At 39.7% G+C, this 18,514-nt stretch overlaps 1 protein-coding gene across 2 annotated transcripts in view; it reads left to right on the top strand.

The window, feature by feature from the left end:
- The first annotated feature begins 9,227 nt into the window (after window positions 1-9,227).
- The window catches only part of sp5l (Sp5 transcription factor-like), a 13,778-nt gene continuing 4,491 nt past the window's right edge, over window positions 9,228-18,514 (top strand). Inside the window, exons 1-2 of one of the 2 annotated variants that reach the window (XM_016673635.1) lie at window positions 9,228-9,734; window positions 10,071-14,178. In XM_016673635.1, coding sequence (XP_016529121.1) covers window positions 9,681-9,734; window positions 10,071-11,117 — 1,101 coding nt within the window. In that variant the 5' untranslated portion in view covers window positions 9,228-9,680 and the 3' untranslated portion in view covers window positions 11,118-14,178. Of the gene's footprint in view, window positions 9,735-10,070; window positions 14,179-18,514 lie in introns of those variants that run through there. The other variant, XM_016673636.1, reaches the window with a different exon arrangement.

The following is an 18,514-nucleotide window of genomic DNA, read 5'->3' as shown; positions in this document are numbered from 1 at the left end:
CACCACCTCACATCATGACATGGAGGCCCTCTCAGCAGGTGCATTAAGAATTCTTTTTGCAGGTTGAAGGGGAAAATAACAATCCCAAAGATTTTTTTTATTATTATCATTATTTTTCAAAGGCAAGCATTTGATCAGTAGTCATCAATTAAACTTACTGAGGTGCAAATTACACCGCAAGGATTAGATGAAAGAGTCTCGTGTCATTTCCTCCCCTCCTCCTCCTCAAAGCTTGGCTTGATTCGCAGCACACAAACAGCGGGCTGATCCCTGGCATGGCGGTGACAGGGTGACACTTCCCCTCACATTACGCAGGCTGAGCTGACTGAGGGGCTTAACAGATAGTGGCATCGCAGGCGCACGTTTACAAATAAACCCACCGCTCTAGCTGTGTGGCACTCCCCTGCACATGTAGCCCTTGTATCTGCGATCCTGCTTTGCATTTATGATTTTAGCTGGAGTCCCGCCATGAGATCAGGTAACCATGCTGACATTATATATATATATATATATATATATATATATATATAAAATGTTTCCCCCACAATTTTAAGACTTCTAGACTAAAATTAATATAAGACGATGTGCTTTTTCTTAGTTTTATTTCATTACTTTTTTTTTGTTTTGTTTTGTTTTTGCAGAAGCAACAGTGGTGTTTTTCTGATCTTTTCACCTGAAATGAATTGTGATGATGGAAGCAAATTGGAATCAACTGCAGCTGATGTTACTCAATCTAACAAATTAATGCTGTTGCTTCCTATTAGGCAACTGTTATCACAAATGGTTATTTTTTTATTTTATTTATTTTTTTCACAGTTAAATTTTACTTGCCGTCAATCAAAAACTATTACAGTACAAGAAACTGTTTTAAGAAAACCCACGCCCCTGTAATTGTTTATCGTTTTTCAGTCTTCTTTTTATTCTTCCAAGCAAGCCCAGGCCAGTCATAAGGGCTGAGGGCAAAGGCTCCTTCAAAAGAGAGAGCTAAGAAGCAAGTTGGCTGTCTGAGCTGACTACTGAGAGCCTGAGATCAAGAAAGCGAGAAGCTAATATTTCCAATGAGGTGGGAAAATTCTGTCTTAAGTTGATAAAAATTGATGTGGAAGAGAGAACTTCAAACCCTGCTTTCCCTTTCTCTTAGATCAGATAAGGTGATATCAGTCCGACTGCAGATCTTTGTATTAAAAGAAATCTCAGTTCAAACTGAGCTTACCTTAAAGGTCAGATTGAGGGATATCAGTTTGAACTGAGATCTTGTCATAAAAGGTTTAATGAACATCCATACTAGCTAAACATATGCATATGCTTTTAAAGCTCGTCTTAAAACCCATCTATTTTACTTGGCTTTCAACTCCAGCGGGATCCAGTTTTAAATTGTATGTCTGTTTTTTAATCTGTAAGAGTTTTTATTTATTTATTTATTTATTTATTTTTTATTTTTTTTAATTATGTGTTTTAATGTACAGCATTTTATCAGCTGTGGTTGTTTTAAAGTGCTTTATAAATAAAGTTGGTATGGTAGAGAACCAACAATTTCACACTTTGATCCTATTTATACGTCATGGTGACAGCTTTCGGATGAGTTGTACATATAAATAAATTAAACTCCTCGTCTTTTTTCATGTCTTTTTGTAGAAAGACGTATTCTTATCTTATCTTATCTTTTCAGAAACTAATATTTATGATATAAATACTCAGGCGCCTCTCCTACGTAGAAAATGTCCCTGCGAGCTACAATACCCAGATGAACTTGATGGCTGTAAATTATAATGTGGAGTGTTACAGCTAATTATTTACCAATGTTCCTATAGGCTTCACAGCTGATAAGCCCATTGTTTTCTTTCTTCTTTTGTCTCTGCTTTTTTATTATTCATTTCATGTGCCAATTACACCGACAGGCAATTGTAGGGAATTCGTCTTTTTGGGGAATTTACACAGCAAACCCTATGAATAAACAATTCACACTTTCCGGGTAAATTAGTTATCATTAATTTTAAATGCTGTGTTGGGGAAATGAATTACCATAAACTTTGCACGCTGAAGAAACGGGCGCCAGTGTGGATACTTTAGACACCAACAGGAAATTCACAGAGGAAGTCACTGAGCTGGCGGCGGCAGAGACGTCTCAATCCAGTCTTTACTGGTCATGAATGCTGGGATTGAGAAAGAAATGAGGGGTTTTCTCAGCTAACGGGCAGGAAATTGAGACAACTGTTGAAAAATTACACAGTTTTATTTAAAATAAACATCACGACACCTAACAGTAAATATTGGGGGGCGAGGGGTCTCTGAAAGTGGAAAATTCTGTGTTTTACACCAGGCAGCATATTTTAGAGATCAAACACCTCAGGTTGAGGTTGTAGGATATAAGAAATTTTAGGACCACATTTTTTTATTTTTTTTTATTTTTACTTGATAAAATTGTAATGCATATACTACTCCACTTAAATTTTCATTTGTGCTTTGCCATGTTTATTCATTTCTACTGAGACGTTTGTTCTTTTCCGCACCAAAAATACCAAAGAAAATTAACACTGTAGCCAGAACCAGTTCTGATTCTGAAGAATTTCACATCTTAAATCTAAAATGGCAGCTTTTTCTTTTCTTACATGAATGAATTCAGGTGCTGAGTACAACGTTGATTCTCAATCTTGTTCATTTGTATGCATATGAATATTTATCTTTTTGTTCTGTTCATTCCTTTCTCTGCATGTGAATCATTGATCATTGATGTTTTCTTGACTCACACAACAAATTCGTATCTTTTTTATGTAGAGGAGCTGATTAATCCCTCTGCAGTCCTTCACTGAGATCCACAGCATTGGTCTCTTTTCCAAATCAGTGATTTCCTCAAATCTTTTCCGGTTTTCTTTTTATTTTATTTTTTTAAATCATTTACATATCAGCCCACATAGTCTTTCCCAGCATTGAATCCCTCCCCACTTTGACTTCTGACAGATTTTGCAGTATGTTTTGTGAATACCAAATCTGCTCCTAACCTCCTATTAAGTATCAAAAACAGAGCGTTCAAAAATCTGCAAGGAAGCATCTCTTTTTTAATTTTTTATTCATTCGGCCGTCTTTGCGCTGCTTTCGTTTTAAAACAGGGCCTTTATTTTTACTTTACTTTCCTTTGATTTACAATCAACATGACTCCATTCATTTCAGTCTGAAATTCTGCTCCTATAAAATAGGCTCCTGTTCAAATATTTCTTGATTCACATCGGTTTCATTTAATTATTTTTCTTTATTATTATTATTATTATTATTATTATTTTAGAAGTTATTTACTTTTTGACAATGTGATATATAATTTGGCCAACACCTTTAAGGCAGGTCACATCCTGTTGAGATGATGAAATGATTATGAAGAGCCATGAAAGTGACACTCGGCAGATGGAATGAATTCATCTTTATCCTGTCAGAGTTTCTGCGCCGCTTTCCTTTGATAAAACATGAAACGTTCGCTCTGCTCCAGCTCTTAGCCTGTGACAAGTGTTTTAGTGCTTTAATATGAGTGATATTTTTGTAAGGCCTGTGAGTTTATGTTTTAAAGATGATTGTGTTTAGTTTGATTTTCTGACAGTTTCTGATGCGTAACGAAACCATCAGCCTCTCCGGCTGTACGGATTTTAGTGCTTCGGATTTTTATCAAACAGGTCATCTCTGTTTGGTTTATATAACATTTCTCCAAAGGTGAGTAAGGCAGAGATTTCTTCAATCCGTTTCTTTTACTGTACTTCTCAAAGCCCGTCAGCCTCTGCTGGATCTCTCTTTGCACTCTCCCCTTTCGTCTTCGTCTCTGGGAGTATGGGTGCATGTCAAGTGATTGTTGAATTGAAATATTGATGTGGAGTATCAAAGCGTGGCGTAGCACTCCTGTGTTTCCAGAACTAACCACGAAGCGCTTTGATCAGATACTCCTGTGATCTGACTTCTGAAGTTGTTAAGAGTGCTGGAAAACAAAATGCAAACAAACTTCAAGTGCTCTTGGTATTGATAAAAGTTTTCTTTGACAAGTGGAGATGCGTGCTGTCTGCATGCGTCTGCCCAAGACTGGAGATTTCGGGGGGTTTTGTACATGCTAATGGACATGAGATGAGGGAATTATTGTAGTTCTGTGTTTCTCGCACACCTTGCAGTGTAAGCTGCAGTGGAGGGCTGGGAACCCACACAGAATCAAGTGCAAAAATGCATTCTAGTTATATGATTTCTGTGTTAATTTAACTGTAATCATGCATCTTCAAATCCAACATTTTATTTTTTTTACACTGGATAAAACGTAATGTAAGAAATCTAAGAGTGGTAACATCAAAAGGATGCAAAATTAAAATCCTTATGGGCCAAAATCTGATTACTACATTCTTTGGGAGATATACTGTTTATTCAGCGGTTCTATTATATAATAATAAATAATGTAAATGGATGGCAAATCAGGTCAAAATGTGAGCCTGAATATTAACAGAGGATTTAAAACAGTGAAGATAAAGGCAAAGACCAGTTTGTGCTTTATCTGGCTGAACAAGGAAAAATGTTGCAGTGCAATTTGTACTTTATCCACCATTTGATACATATTTTATTAGATTTTTTTTTTTTGTAATGTACACATATTTCCACGTCTTTGAAAGCATTTTTTTTTATTTGGCTCCTTCTTCTCTTATCATCAACCCATTTTCAGAGAAGTAGTCCAGTGGCATGTCCTCCAAGCCCAACTTTGCATCTGTTTATCATATTACCATGTACTGTTGCAGTAATTGAGTATGTTTGTATTTGTCAATGGATCAGGCATTTTGCATCGTAATCTTTACAAGACAGAAGTCATTGTTTTGGTCCCAAAATACAAGGATGGAAATCGGCACTTGTGCTTATGCCAGAAGCGAGCACAGACAGAAACATAATCCACATGTCAATTATTTGGTCTACTAATGTTTAAAAAAACAACAACATTTCAATCATTAAGGAGCCTCTGTCGAAACAGCTCTCCCACAATCACCAACACAAAGAAAACCCAACTTCAGCCATTCCTAAACCACTGCAGTGACTTTCCTTTGGTGATAATGATGGCACCTGGTCTTATTATATTTCAAATAACCTTTACTGACTGATTAAAATATTACTCTCTACTGCAACCTTACTGTAAAGGCAAAACATGTTTTATATTTATTCAGTTTGCTATAAAGGAGATGGAGGACATTATTATGTATTTTCCGGGAACATGATGACATTTTATGGCTCAATCAGTTAACTATGTTACTTTCAGTTATTAAACTGCTCAATATATCAAAAAAATAACCTTAAAAAAACTGTTACTTTGAATCATAGCTGCATCTCTGTCTCTTTAAAAGTTTCCTACTGTTTCCGACGCTTTGCCTTCAGCGCTCCATTATAACAAAGCATCGGTTTGCCGTACTCTAAAGTCCAGTTGTTTGTGTTGTTTCTCTTTGCAAAGAAACAAGAAAATAAAGGCTAACGTTCCACCTTGCCAGCATCAGCTTTGAGAACGGTCACTCATTGAGTCCTATAAGGTTAGCAGAAGGCTTTTACATGCTGTCTGTCTGTCTGTCTGCTCCATTAGGCCACATTTGTCACACAAGGGCCATTCAGTTAGGGCAGCGCTGTAAAACCGGCTTTTTGACATGGCCACCAGCACAAAGGCTGCTCTCCACTGTGGCGGCCCGTTTTCAAGTGCAGATGGTCGAGACAGCTGGGACAATTTAGTGATCTGAGGCTTTTAAACTGCCCCCCAGGCATGATTAAAAAAAAAACAGCTTGAGTACCCTCTTGCATATTCTACACCACGAGTTTAAGATTCTGCAAAACAAATACCATTTGTCCTCCGTATCTAGAAAACAGGAAAACCACTTCAGGACTCCGGGAACATCAATCGCAGAACCTCTTCCAAAGTCTTAGAATCGCTTGTCTTGTTTTCCTGAATGTATTTTTGCTGTCTAGAAATAGGTACACAAGAACATCTGCATCATCTTGTTGGGATTTTGGTTTTGAAGCTGCTGGTAGCCGCTCAGTCAGAGAGGAACGCGCAGCACATGACGGAGCGGCTCTGATTACCAGCAGTCTAACCAGCTGTTTAATGAACACAGGGACCTCTTTCTCTGGAAATTAGTTTTCCCTTGAATACTGTGGAAGCCTTATCCAGGTCTATTTAAATGAGGTAACATGGGGAAGGTAAGCACCACCACATGAGCATTGTTTTCACAGTTCAAAGTGAGGAGAGAGTACTTTGCACTTCAAAGACACTCTTCTGGGAGGCAGTACAGTGGGGGTGGAGTGGGGTGGTGGGGAGAGGGGACAGGAAATAAGAATCGGGGTAATTAACAACTTCTGCTCAGTAATAAACCGCAGACACGGTACACTTCTGCCTCCAAAATGCACTCCTTTAACGCTGTTCCGTCGTATCGGAGATGTTTCCCCTTAATTTGGAATTATACTATTCATTTTGAGCTTAATCCGGATTAATAAATCAGAATCAGAATCGACTTTATTGGCCAAGATTGCGCGCCCAAACAGGGAATTTAACCTCACTTTCGAGTATTACATGCATAGTGATAAGACAACGGTAAAAATAAAATATTTTTGTATGGGGGGAAAGGATTTTGCCAACACCTGAATTACAGTGAAACACGTAAAAGTGGGTGCAACACCCAACTTAAGTTGGGTGTTGTCTGTTGACACTACCCTAAGACTCTCAGTTGAAGTGCCCTAGGATTAATGAACTAAACTCCCCTTTGGTTTCAAATTCATTTTAAAGCATACGTCTTTTTATAGTTCAAATCCTAATTTCAGGTGGCTTCTCCTTCTCCTGAGGCCGTGTTTATTTAAGGATCACACAGTGGAAAACAGTGAGGAGCAGATCAGAAAGAAGAGGGTGATGGGAGTGGGGGTGAGGGGGATTTACATGAGAACAGGTTCCCAGCCTGGATTTAAACTCTTAACATTGTAATGGTGAGCAGACTTACAGAATGAGATTAAGCCTCCCAATCTGCATTTAATGGAGCAGATCTGAAGTGGCCTCTACTTGAACTCTGAAATGTGAGAATGTCACACGGGGCAGCCTATTTGACATGTCGCCTACTGGTGAGAACTTGGAAAGGCTTTGATTGAGTTTTATCAATTAACTCTGTGAGGGGGGGGGAAATGCTGTGACTTTCCTGGGACTGTGTGAGCCCCACGCCGGCCAATCGTGACCACTGTTTGCCTCCTAAAGGCACAAAAATACTGATCTGGATAATCTAATTAGACACAATTCACAACAAAAGTGTCTACATGTATTCATTTATTTGTTAGTTCATGCAGAAGCTGCCTTAACAAGATTAAGCTTCAGTTTTTAGAAGATTCTCTTTTTTAAATAAATGGCTTAAAATGAGAGAACTGTAGCTGTTGTGACTGAATAAGATCATAGTTGGTGATTTTGCAAGCATCACTGATACTTGATAAAAATACATTTCTTGTATTTTCTATGTTTTTCAAATATCCCACCAAGGGCTTGATGTTGTATGCAAATGTTTTGTTCCCAGTGTGAGCAAATTATTTCACTGAGGTGGCTCTAGAAATCTTAGAACTTTTACCAGAGTAAGCATTTTGTTCATGCACAACACGCTATATGTAGACATGAACAAAAAAAATGCAGATATACAAACTCTTGAGATCACTTGAGATTCTACCCTGATGAAGCAAACTACTGGAATTTAACCAATAAAATCGGTTTGACAATCAGCATGCATTTTATTTTTATGTATTAATAAGACTCGGGTAGAAGTCATGAAGCTCGACACAGAGCTGTGCACAAGATATGAGAAAAAAAATCAAATCCATTTCTGTTTAAGTTTAGATTCACACATTTACAAGAAGTATAGTTTTGTTTTTAATTTGCTCCACACACATACGGAAGTGATACTTGGTTTTTTTGTTACTAAATCACAAGCTTCGAGACTCTTTCAGCAGCTACAAATGTTCATGTATTTATTTTTTGTGAAACCGTATTTCAATTTTGAGTTAAAATAAGATATCAAGTAAGTTAGGCTCATTTATGATCCATTAGGAAGGCCGCAAGCCGAGATCCACCATCTTACTAATAAATCTGTTTCCCCTGTATTTCAAGTTAATGCAGTCCTAACCACATCAGAGCTTTTACCCTCTACATACAAAGCAGAGCTGAAGTTGTGCCAGAAACCTTTGGGATCACTTGTCTCTTCCATGTTTTCATTTCTAAAATGGCTTCACAAAGAAGTCGCATAATTTGCAAAAATACTGTGGACGGTGACATTGCCTCTTCTTTATCTTTTGTATTTTCTGTTATAAAAGTTTGAAATGTTTTTAAATTTATCCTTATATTGTTGGAACAAACTTACTCAATATATCCTAGGGCTCAGTAAAACGAGTCTATCAGCACCTCTGGTAAAAAATTATTTAAGTTTAACAATTTAAAGAAACTCAAATTGAAACAAACTAACAAATTGTGACTAATTATGATAATTTTGGTAACCTTATTTGTCTTCCCATATTAAAAAGGAATAAAACAAAAAAAATGTTAATAGCAAAGGTATAAGATGTAATATAAATATTAGTGATATAATTTTCTAAATCTAATACAACATGCTGGCATGTCTCAGATTAGCTTGCTAGTAAGTGTGACGTTGACATTGGTGCTGTCATTAAACTAGTTTAAGTTGGATATAAACTTTCTAAAAATAAACAAATGAGATGATGGCATGTTAAGAACATTTACACGAACACAGCTAAGGTGTGTCATGCATTAGAAATAGCTGCTTAAAGGGTTAAAACGCTCAATTTACATGCAGATTTGTCGATAGCATTAGCATTATCACTAAGCTAGCTAAAACTGGATAAAAACTCAAATTCTTTCACCAAAACAGGAATTTTATCAAGCATGCCATTTTCTGCTTGACATTAGAATGAAGAACCTCTTCATCTGATTTATAATTCTAATATCTGCTGGATTTAAAACTAACGACTGAACTTAATTCAACCATTAATAAACCTTACATTACAAACTAATACAATTAAATTTACATGATTTACTATTCGACACTTTCTAAAATTAATTTAGTGTGTGGGGCCTACATGTGTGGGCTATTTCCTTTTTCTTCTTTCCAAGATGAGAGCAGCCACAACGAGTCCAGTGAAGAAAAGTACCGTGGAGATTTTTTTTATTTTTTTTATTAAAGTCTTTCTGTCAGAACAATTGGAGGAGGAGTCAGTTCTCGGGGTCAGCATTTGGTTGAAATTGAGTGAAATTATGAGTAGCCCACCCCTTCACCTAACAAGACCCCCCTCCTGCTTCCTCCGTCTCATCCCCACTCCATTGATGGGCTCGCCTGCATCACACTGGAGACCCCGTTGAGAGGATCTTTTCTCTCTATAAAGAGAAGATGCGGCTCGCGCGTCTGTGAGTTGTTCGCACTGGATTTTTGCAGCGCGCACCTCTAACTTCAACTGGTTCAACTGACTGCGAACAGAAAATACATTTTTTTACCCGGAACATTTGAATGAAACAGGATTTCCCAGAGTCGGAGAGTTAAAAAATAAATAAATAAAAAAAATCTTGATGCGCCCATTCTGCCGCATCTCCAGCGATAGTTTCATATTCCGTGCGTTATTGGAGCAGTTTGTGCTGCAGGTGGGGAACAGGAGCGCGAGGACAGATGGCTGCGCTCACGATACAGAGGACTGACAACTTTTTACACACCTTCCTGCAGGTTTGCTTCTTTTGTCTTTAACTGGTATCACTTTATGTTTGATTTCCTCTGCATTTTTCCCCTTTGACTGTACTGTTCTTAGCCTTTACACATTTTTGCTAAAATGAGTGAAATATATGTATTTCCAGTTTCCAGTTATCACCTCTCTTTATATATATATATATATATATATATATATATATATATATATATATATATATATATATATATATATATATATATATATTTTGGTCAACCCTATTTAAAAAAAAAAAACTATTTTTTTAACCTATTTTTAAAAAAAGTAAAACAACATAACTTTTACGAATGGTGATGCGTTTGTGTGTCACCGCACAGGACCGGACGCCCAGCTCCTCTCCGGAGGGAGCGCCCAACGCCCTCTCCTTCCTGGCCACCACCTGCAGCCAGGCCTGGCAGGTGGGCAGCACCATGGGTTCGGATGGGTCACAGTTTCCCTACGAAGGGACCGTCAGCTCCACATCTGGAATGTTCCAGCTATGGAGCAACGACATGGCCCCCAGCACTGCCCTCAGCACGCACCAGATGACTTTCACGGTGCCCAAGGTGCAGTTTCCTGGGCACATGCAGTCCGGCCTGGGTCACCACCATCATCATCACCACCACCATCCTCATCATCACCACCACGAGCTGCCTCTGACCCCACCGGCTGAACCTGCGTCCTCCTACTCCTTCGAACTGTCCCCTGTTAAGGTGCTGTCTTCGCAGCCGCAGTCCAGCAGCCCCTATTACCCCCAACACAACGGCGTGGGGCAAAACTTCCCCAGCTTCCTGCAGAACTCCTCCGCCAGGCATCACCTTTCGGGCGGCCACGTGGAGGACGGGCAGCAGTGGTGGAGCCTACCACAAACCAACAGCGCTCCAGGCAACCACCCCTTCTCCCTGGGCAGGCAGCTGGTTTTGGGTCACCAGCCGCAGATAGCCGCTCTCCTCCAGGGCACCTCCAAGGGTTTGCTGAGCTCCACGCGCCGTTGCCGGCGATGCAAATGTCCGAACTGCCAGACGAACAGCGGTGGGCTGGAGTTCGGCAAGAAGAGACTGCACATCTGCCACATCCCGGAGTGCGGCAAAGTGTACAAGAAGACGTCCCACCTGAAGGCGCACCTGCGCTGGCACGCCGGGGAGAGGCCCTTCATCTGCAATTGGCTCTTCTGCGGCAAGAGCTTCACGCGCTCGGACGAGCTGCAGCGGCACCTCCGCACGCACACCGGGGAGAAGAGGTTCGGCTGCCAGCAGTGCGGCAAGAGGTTCATGAGGAGCGACCACCTGTCCAAACACGTGAAAACCCACCAGAGCAGGAAGGGTCGGTCCGGGCAGCCCCCTCAGGGCACAGACCCAATGCTCGCTAGTATTAAGAGAGAGTGATCTGCTTCATACAGATTAAAATAAAGCAAAAAATAAATAAATAAAAAAAATCTATAACTGTGGGAATCACATTTACTGCCATAGATTTGCACTACAGGGTAAGAGCTCCCTGAATGTTACTCTTCCTCGTCAGAATCCTGCTTTTGAACTAACCTGGACTCTTGTGAAAAGACTTTGGTTGAGTGAAATTCTGATTGTTTTTTGACCCTAAAGATGAAGCTTTTGCAGTCATATAGCGATAGTTCAGCGTGAAGGATTAAAGAGCCTTTGATATTCATTATGTAAATCTTATTTAAATTTCAACTGGTGTGAAAGTCTATTTTTTCAGACTTCATTGTGTAAATATTTGACTATGTTAAACAGCTGATGATGGGGTTCTCTACCTTAATATGTGCTCTAATGAATTAAGTTGAATTTAAATGTATGCCTTAGCTGAAAAACTGCAGTTATCTCAGAAATTATTGGGGGTTGGGGGGGTATTGCAAATCCTAACTCGGTTTTCATTCAGGATTTGCCCAACTGAAACCCAGAAATGGTTTGGAAATTTTAACGCTTTAATTTGTCTGTTTTTAAGAGGCAAAGCGATAAAATACGCTGCAGATGAATCCTTTCAAACTTTAAATTGTTTGTAAGTTATGTAAAACTATTCTAAACTACTTTGGGTTTTGGCAGCATGTAAATTTGAATAAACACTGTCATGAAAAAAAAAGAAAAAGAAAAATAGCTTCTCATTGCATCATTCCTGTGTTTTGTAGAGTTTAATTTTCTCACCAGTTTTGTCCATTCGGAGAGATCTAACATTTTGTTTCGATGGCAATTTGATTGCTTTTAGAATACAACTGCTGTCCATTGTGATGCCAGTGTGAAGGAAGAAGCCCCTAAAAAACACCCAACATGCTGGGGCTGTTCAAAGATCTTCACACCTCAAAGTAAATGAGGAGGGGGGGCCGTTTGTGCCGCCCGCTGCAATCAAGTTCACAGTCATATGGCTTTTTAATGAGTGTTTTCTTTTTGTTTTTTTTCCAATAGAGAGGATTGAGTCAACAGCTGCATCACAGGGGCAGTGAAGAGGAATTCCCTGTGAATGGGACCCCTGTTGCCCGAGACCCCTCTGTGGTGACAGGAACTCCCTTTGATTTTGCACCCTTGTGAAAGTTAATACCCGCCCCCCTCCTCCCCACCTCTCCCACCCAAGACCTCCATATATCACGGCCGTGTTACGATGGGCTCTGCTTTTACAGCCTAGAATGAGGCTTTATTCAGATGGCCAGCCAACCAGATGTCTGATCATCCAGGGGTTTCTTCTCTTTGTTTCAACTTCCTCTGGTGGGGAAGCGAAAATAAGTGAAATATGACGTCTTTGTCGGGGGTCCCACAGTGGAGGCCGAGTGATTCCAAAGTGACGTGTGTACTTTATTGCTGCCATCGGTTTATTTTCATGAAATCAGAGGGACAGAAACCCCCTGGGCTAAATCAGATAACCTGAAACTTATTCCAGAAAAAAAGCCCTGGCATGTAGTTGAATCGATTGTATGAGTGAGTGAAAAAGACTTCTTTTTCTTTAGCTCCATTAATCTCTCAGGTTAAAATGTCTAATGGTTCATATGTTAACCATACGTTAAGATGCTTTTTCACTCACTTCAGGAAAATTTTCTCCTCAGAAACTAATTTACCTACCTACCTAGTTGCTTCTTGTGCTTGTTTGTACACCAGGATCCAAAACTGGACCGTTTGCGTACATTATGTCCCCTGATTCTGGGCCGTTTCTCCTCCTACAGGAGTGCTGGTGAAATATATGGGGACATAGATCTCCATCCACTGCAACAGCAGAGTCCACAATGTGACTGAGAGCAGTACGGTCAGACTAGTGCTGCACAGATATCAAAAGTCAAGTTCTGTCAATCCAAACTTATTGGAAATTAGCTCTATTTCTATTAATGAAAGCAGTAATTTCCAGCAATGACAACATAACTGATGGTAATGTCACGGTGACATTTTAAAAGTTATTTAGAGTCATTCCAGTCACCGCAACAGAAACTCACGGCCGGTGTAGACATGCAGAGTTCTTGCAACATTCAGTCTGCAGAACTTGTTGCTAATGCAAATCTGACCAGCTGATTTTATTAATGTCTTTGAAAGGTAAAACTCTGAACAGTCGAGATCAAACACTGAAGCGGAGATAGCAGCACTTAGGAAAGCCATTTTAAGGGATATCATTAATTAAGTAAATATCTGTGAATGTTACAACAGGCCAGATGCATATAAAAACACATTTGAGTTCACAAATAAATTTAGAGATCACAGGTAAACAAAAAATATATTTTTTTTTAAATTGTAAAAATGTTGCATGACAAAATCGTTGCATTATTTTTGGAAGAAACTGAAGAGACCGGGACACATAAACCCACACATTTTGCTCAGTTTCAAAAAAGACACTTTTATTTTATATGATACAACTCTTTCTAGTCGCTCAAATGTGACATCAACCAGCCTTCTCTCTGTGTTACACCTTTTACTTTTGGTTCTCTGTAGAGGTATTCCATTGTGTGTTTCATGCAAAACTGACTGATCAGTCATTCCAATGAGAGCTCTGTAAAATAAACAGAAGTTAAAATAAGCTAATGTCCTATCTTTCTGGATTGTTTTGTTTTCAAAGTGAATGATAGTGGTAGTTTGTTTTGTTGTTTTTGTGAAAAGATTTCCAAGTATCTTGGACGTGAGCTCTGAAATGTGAGGCCTTTTGATCTTTGGTGCAGCTGTATGATCTAACTGAACTGGAGGCGAAAGTCTTTAGGGACCCCTAGCGGCCACAAATAGGACAGCTCTTCTCCTTTTGCAGCTCCTGTTTTGAAAATGCTAACAGTAATTAATATCCTTGATTCTTTTTTCTTTCTTTCTTTCTTTTTTTTGAACGAGGAATGGCAAGCCGAACCCTATAGTAAGGACACAAAACATCCTAATTGCTGAGCTGCTGTTGTTATTGGCACTTTTTAGGAAGAAGAATCATGCAAACATCCAGCTGCATTGATGAGAGTTCTTGGCATACCAGGGTCATAGTTCATCCTTCAAGTGGCTGTGTTAAAGTACATTTTCTGTATGGTATGTACAGTAAAAGATCCATGAGGGCAAAAGTTATAGAACGAGGGTCTTGACATGACAAGAATTGACTTATAGTATAACTTACTTTTTTAAAACAAAAATCAATTCTTATTTAAGGATAACAAAAGATAGGCGTAATGTGGCATTGCTCCAGTCAGTGACCTAGGAGATGATGCATGCAACACTTTGGGTGAGTCTCTATGGATGCGTTTTTTCAACTCTTGAGGAGTTGCCCAAAGAGGGGAAAAAGAAGCATGGCCTGACGTCATACCCACAGAAAACCTCCAGAGGGCTCCCTCATGCCTTCTTGTCCAGATCAAAGGGAGGCCGGTCAAACAGAATATCGGAGCACGCAGGGCGCCCCTCAACACTGTTGCAACAAAGAAAGTTCCTCACTTTTCAATTAAATTTGAGCAAATAAAGTTCTTGCGATGACCCCCTCAAATGTTCTGGCTTTCCTGTTCTTGTTAACATAGACAGCACACTCAGGTGTCAGCAGGGAAAAAAAAAAAAAAAAAAAAAAAAAAATCATATGGATATAAATGGGGGTCTCTCCTTTGCAGGGTATCAGAATGAAACTTAAAGAAATTTCCCAGAGGAAACAAGAAGAGGCGCTCCTTGCCTGCTCTCATGCACACCCACATATCCACAAGTCATTTTTCACAAACACACATTCAGGCACACACTTAGCTCCAGTGATTGCCCCAATTAGGAATGGAATCATCCAAGATTTCGCTCCATCCCTTTCAAAGAGAGGAATACAAACTCTTCAAAAGAAAACAAACAAACAAACAAACAAAAAAAGAAACAGAAGGTAGAAAGCAGAAATTGTCATATCAAGAGTGTTTCATAATTCTGAGTCTAGCAGCATCGCGCTGGATGCTCTCGCTGTTCACTGGAGGTGATCAAGGCCACATCACCTCCCTTTTAAGTGGCTCTCTAAAAGGGAGCCAAGCAGTTTATATATATATATATATATATATATATATATATATATATATATATATATATATATATATATATACTTCAGCTTCCTTGGAAGTCCCGCAACAAGCATACACCTCAGGTGTGCGAACAAGTACACAAGTGGTGTCTTCACAGCATTAGTCAGCTGTTGTCCTCCTGACTCAGAAGAGTTCACAGGTCGTCTTCGGCTAGCTGGGCTAGGTTGCTGGGACGTCGTCCGGCTGAGGGGCCTGACAGAGCGGCCTGGGTCACCACATCAGAAGCAGAGCCTCTGCGGAAACCCTCTACTGCTCTCTGCTGGCAAGAAAGGGAACACTGATCAAAGCACTGAGCTACCCTACCTGAGCCACAATGTAAGAGAAACTACTTCCTCTGTATTTATAATGCGTCTTTGAAATCCTTCCTCATTCATGCCTGTTAACGGAAACTGTTAAAACCGTGTGCATGTGAGAAGCTTAGCATGTAAGGCATTTTGTAAAAGTTTTCATGCCTCTTAAACTTTATTTATTTTTACGCTTTCACGTTACAGCTGGATAATTTCGGTAGATCATAATAGGATTTCACCTGATAGAACAACAGCAAGGCATAATTTTAATGTGGGCATAAAATGATCTTCCCCTGAACGTTTCCTGTAAATAAAACACTTGAGAATCGCAGCATAAACAATACTTCAGCTCTTTTTCGCCATGACACCCTACACCAAACTCTAGTGATAACAGAGTCCACCCACAGGTAATTTAATCTCAGTATAAATATAGCTGTTCTTTGAAGGCCGCAGAGTTTGTTTAAGAATATTAGAGAACAAACAGCATCATGAAGACCCAGCGTCAGTATCACCAGGAAATGACCAGTCTAAATTGACAGGCTACGAACAAAGAGTATAATGAGAAAAGGAGCCAAGAGTCATAAGATGACTCATGCACTCTGCAGCTCCAAGACCTCATTTATAAATAATTTTAACACAACACTTTGTTGGTGGACAAAAAAAAACAAAAAAAAACATAAGTTTTGTCTTTAGTTTGCACTAAACACATAGAAGAAGGTGCTCTGGACAGATGAATTGAGCTCTTTGGCCTACATATGAATCACTATATATGTGGTAGTGAAGAAATACGCTGCATCAGCTCTCAGAGTGAGCTTTGAAAAAGGAATTGACGGAAAATTCAGTTTCTCGACGTATGAAGCATGAAAGCTAAATTTTCAGATTCATTTTTTTCTAAAAAAGAAATTGGGAACTCTTCATCCTTCTTTCTCTCTACAATTATTCACATTTTGTTGGTAGCATACATAAGATATAATAAGGTTTGTGGTTGTATTGTGACAAAAACGTAGAAAAGTTCAAGGATTACGAATACTTTCCAAAGCGACGTAGATGGATCTGATCCCCCATCAGACGGGAAACCATTATGCATATTTGATAGGCATCTCCCTGCCTTCCCTGATCAGTCCAGGCCTACTTCCTGTTTGCTTTACATAATCTGTCAGCCCTCTGAGGACAAAAGCCCAGAGATGACAAACGTGCATCTTCTTGATGATAACAAAAAAAAAAACAACTTTACAGAATGCTGCTGTTAACAGGACTTCTTCAAAACTTATTAACTCATTATTTTTATTTTTTAATAATATTCTGGTTTAGTCCATCAATTTTCTTAATAGTCTGCAGTGGATTTGGACGATGCACTTGTTCTCCAACAGGGGGAGGTGTAACTCTTTTTGTCAAACACATTTCTTCACTCAGTCTGCGTCTACAGAACGAGTTGCAGTTACAGTTTAATTAGCATTGAATAGAAAATTGGATTTGTTGTTAGATGTGGCAACATGGTCTGTAGGCAGTCCCCCAGAGGCTTGTTTTCTGTGTTCTGTAATTCTGCAGCTTGTTCGGTCATCCTGCTTGCTGACTGCACAGCTCAGCGGTCATAATAACAACGTCGTAATCAATTGCACATACTCTACCTGTGCGCCCTGAGCGGCTGGGGTGTACAGCCCATTTGATACAGCTGGACAGTTTGACTGATCACAGAGGCCCAGTCGGACGTGTGACGGTGAAGCAGTGTGGGAGTCAGCAGGGCATGGCTGGACCGCAGTGGCCTGCAGATGTAGGTAAGAAAAAGGTGAATCACTCAAGCAAGGCAGTTTGCTGAGGTTTTTATTATTATTATTATTATTATTATTATTATTATTATTCTTTCCACATTTAAGATATGCAGCGACAAAAAGCTTGAAAAACAGAGTTTCTGGCGCAGCATGCACTGAAACAGTGTGCAAAGGGCAACGGCAGTGACGTTTCCCCCACAGAGTGATACAGCTCAAGATACCTACACCCCTCAACGAGAACATCTCGCTCGGCCCTTGGCTCTGGCTTTGGCTCGGCAGGTAGAGCGCTGGCAGAGAGGTGTTGTGAGAGTGGAGGGAGGGAAGCTTGTGGCGGTCGATGGAGGCAGATGAGTGGGGCCTCAGGGCGCTCGCAGCAGACAGAGGGGGCCTCATGCTGCGGCCCAGGCTATTGGACTTGCTCTCTCGTCGCTGATACTCAATTGGTGATTGTAAGGCTGAGAGAAAAAGAGAGCGCAGTCAGTTTTTTTTTTTTTTTGGCAAACTTCCGCAAGCGTGCTAAAGAGCGTTGCAATGAAGCAGATGCGTGTTTTTATTTTGCGAGAGGATAAAAAGCCCAATCGGTTTAATTATCTGGCAACGTTGTTCTTGTTCTGTTTGATGTTACAGTGTTATGACACGCAGTAATCCGTTATTCGCTGGTCCGGATTCACACACGGAAGCTCATTGATGTTAACGTCACCTACAAAATAAACAATTCTAGTGTGTTTATGAGCCCTTATTAAATATTTGGTGATCCTGTCCATGAGGTGGCAACGACTACAAACATGTTCTCAATTCGTTTTATCCACATGCACAAGTCACTAACACTTTAAACATGTGTTGCACTTTGCAAAATCTATCAAAAATGTCTTTGATAGCTTATTTTACCAAAAAACAAAATGCATCTAAAATACTTAATGTAAGACGTTTGTGGGCTCATGAAGCTTTACACCTCCATGGCAATGTGTGAAGAGTGTTTAATGAGTGTTATGTTTAGACAGAACTTGTCCTGTGAAAAGCTTTGCATTAAAACCTGTTATGACTGTGAAGTCGATATTAAACCCCGGCCAGCTCAGGAACATGTCTAAAATTTTCAGTCAGAGAAATGTTTGTCGATGTATTTGCACCACAGAAAACTCTCCCTTTTTCAAAAATAATCAACCAAAAAAAAGTCTTTCTGAGCGATCAATGAAGGAACCGTTTGACTCATGATTGTCGAAACAGTCACATCACTCTGA

This window comes from Poecilia formosa, unplaced genomic scaffold (assembly GCF_000485575.1).
Source record: "Poecilia formosa unplaced genomic scaffold, Poecilia_formosa-5.1.2 Scaffold80, whole genome shotgun sequence".
NCBI classification, from domain to species: Eukaryota; Metazoa; Chordata; class Actinopteri; order Cyprinodontiformes; family Poeciliidae; genus Poecilia; species Poecilia formosa.
Note: the sequence above shows the minus strand (reverse complement) of the source record. Positions and strands in the feature narration are given on the sequence as shown.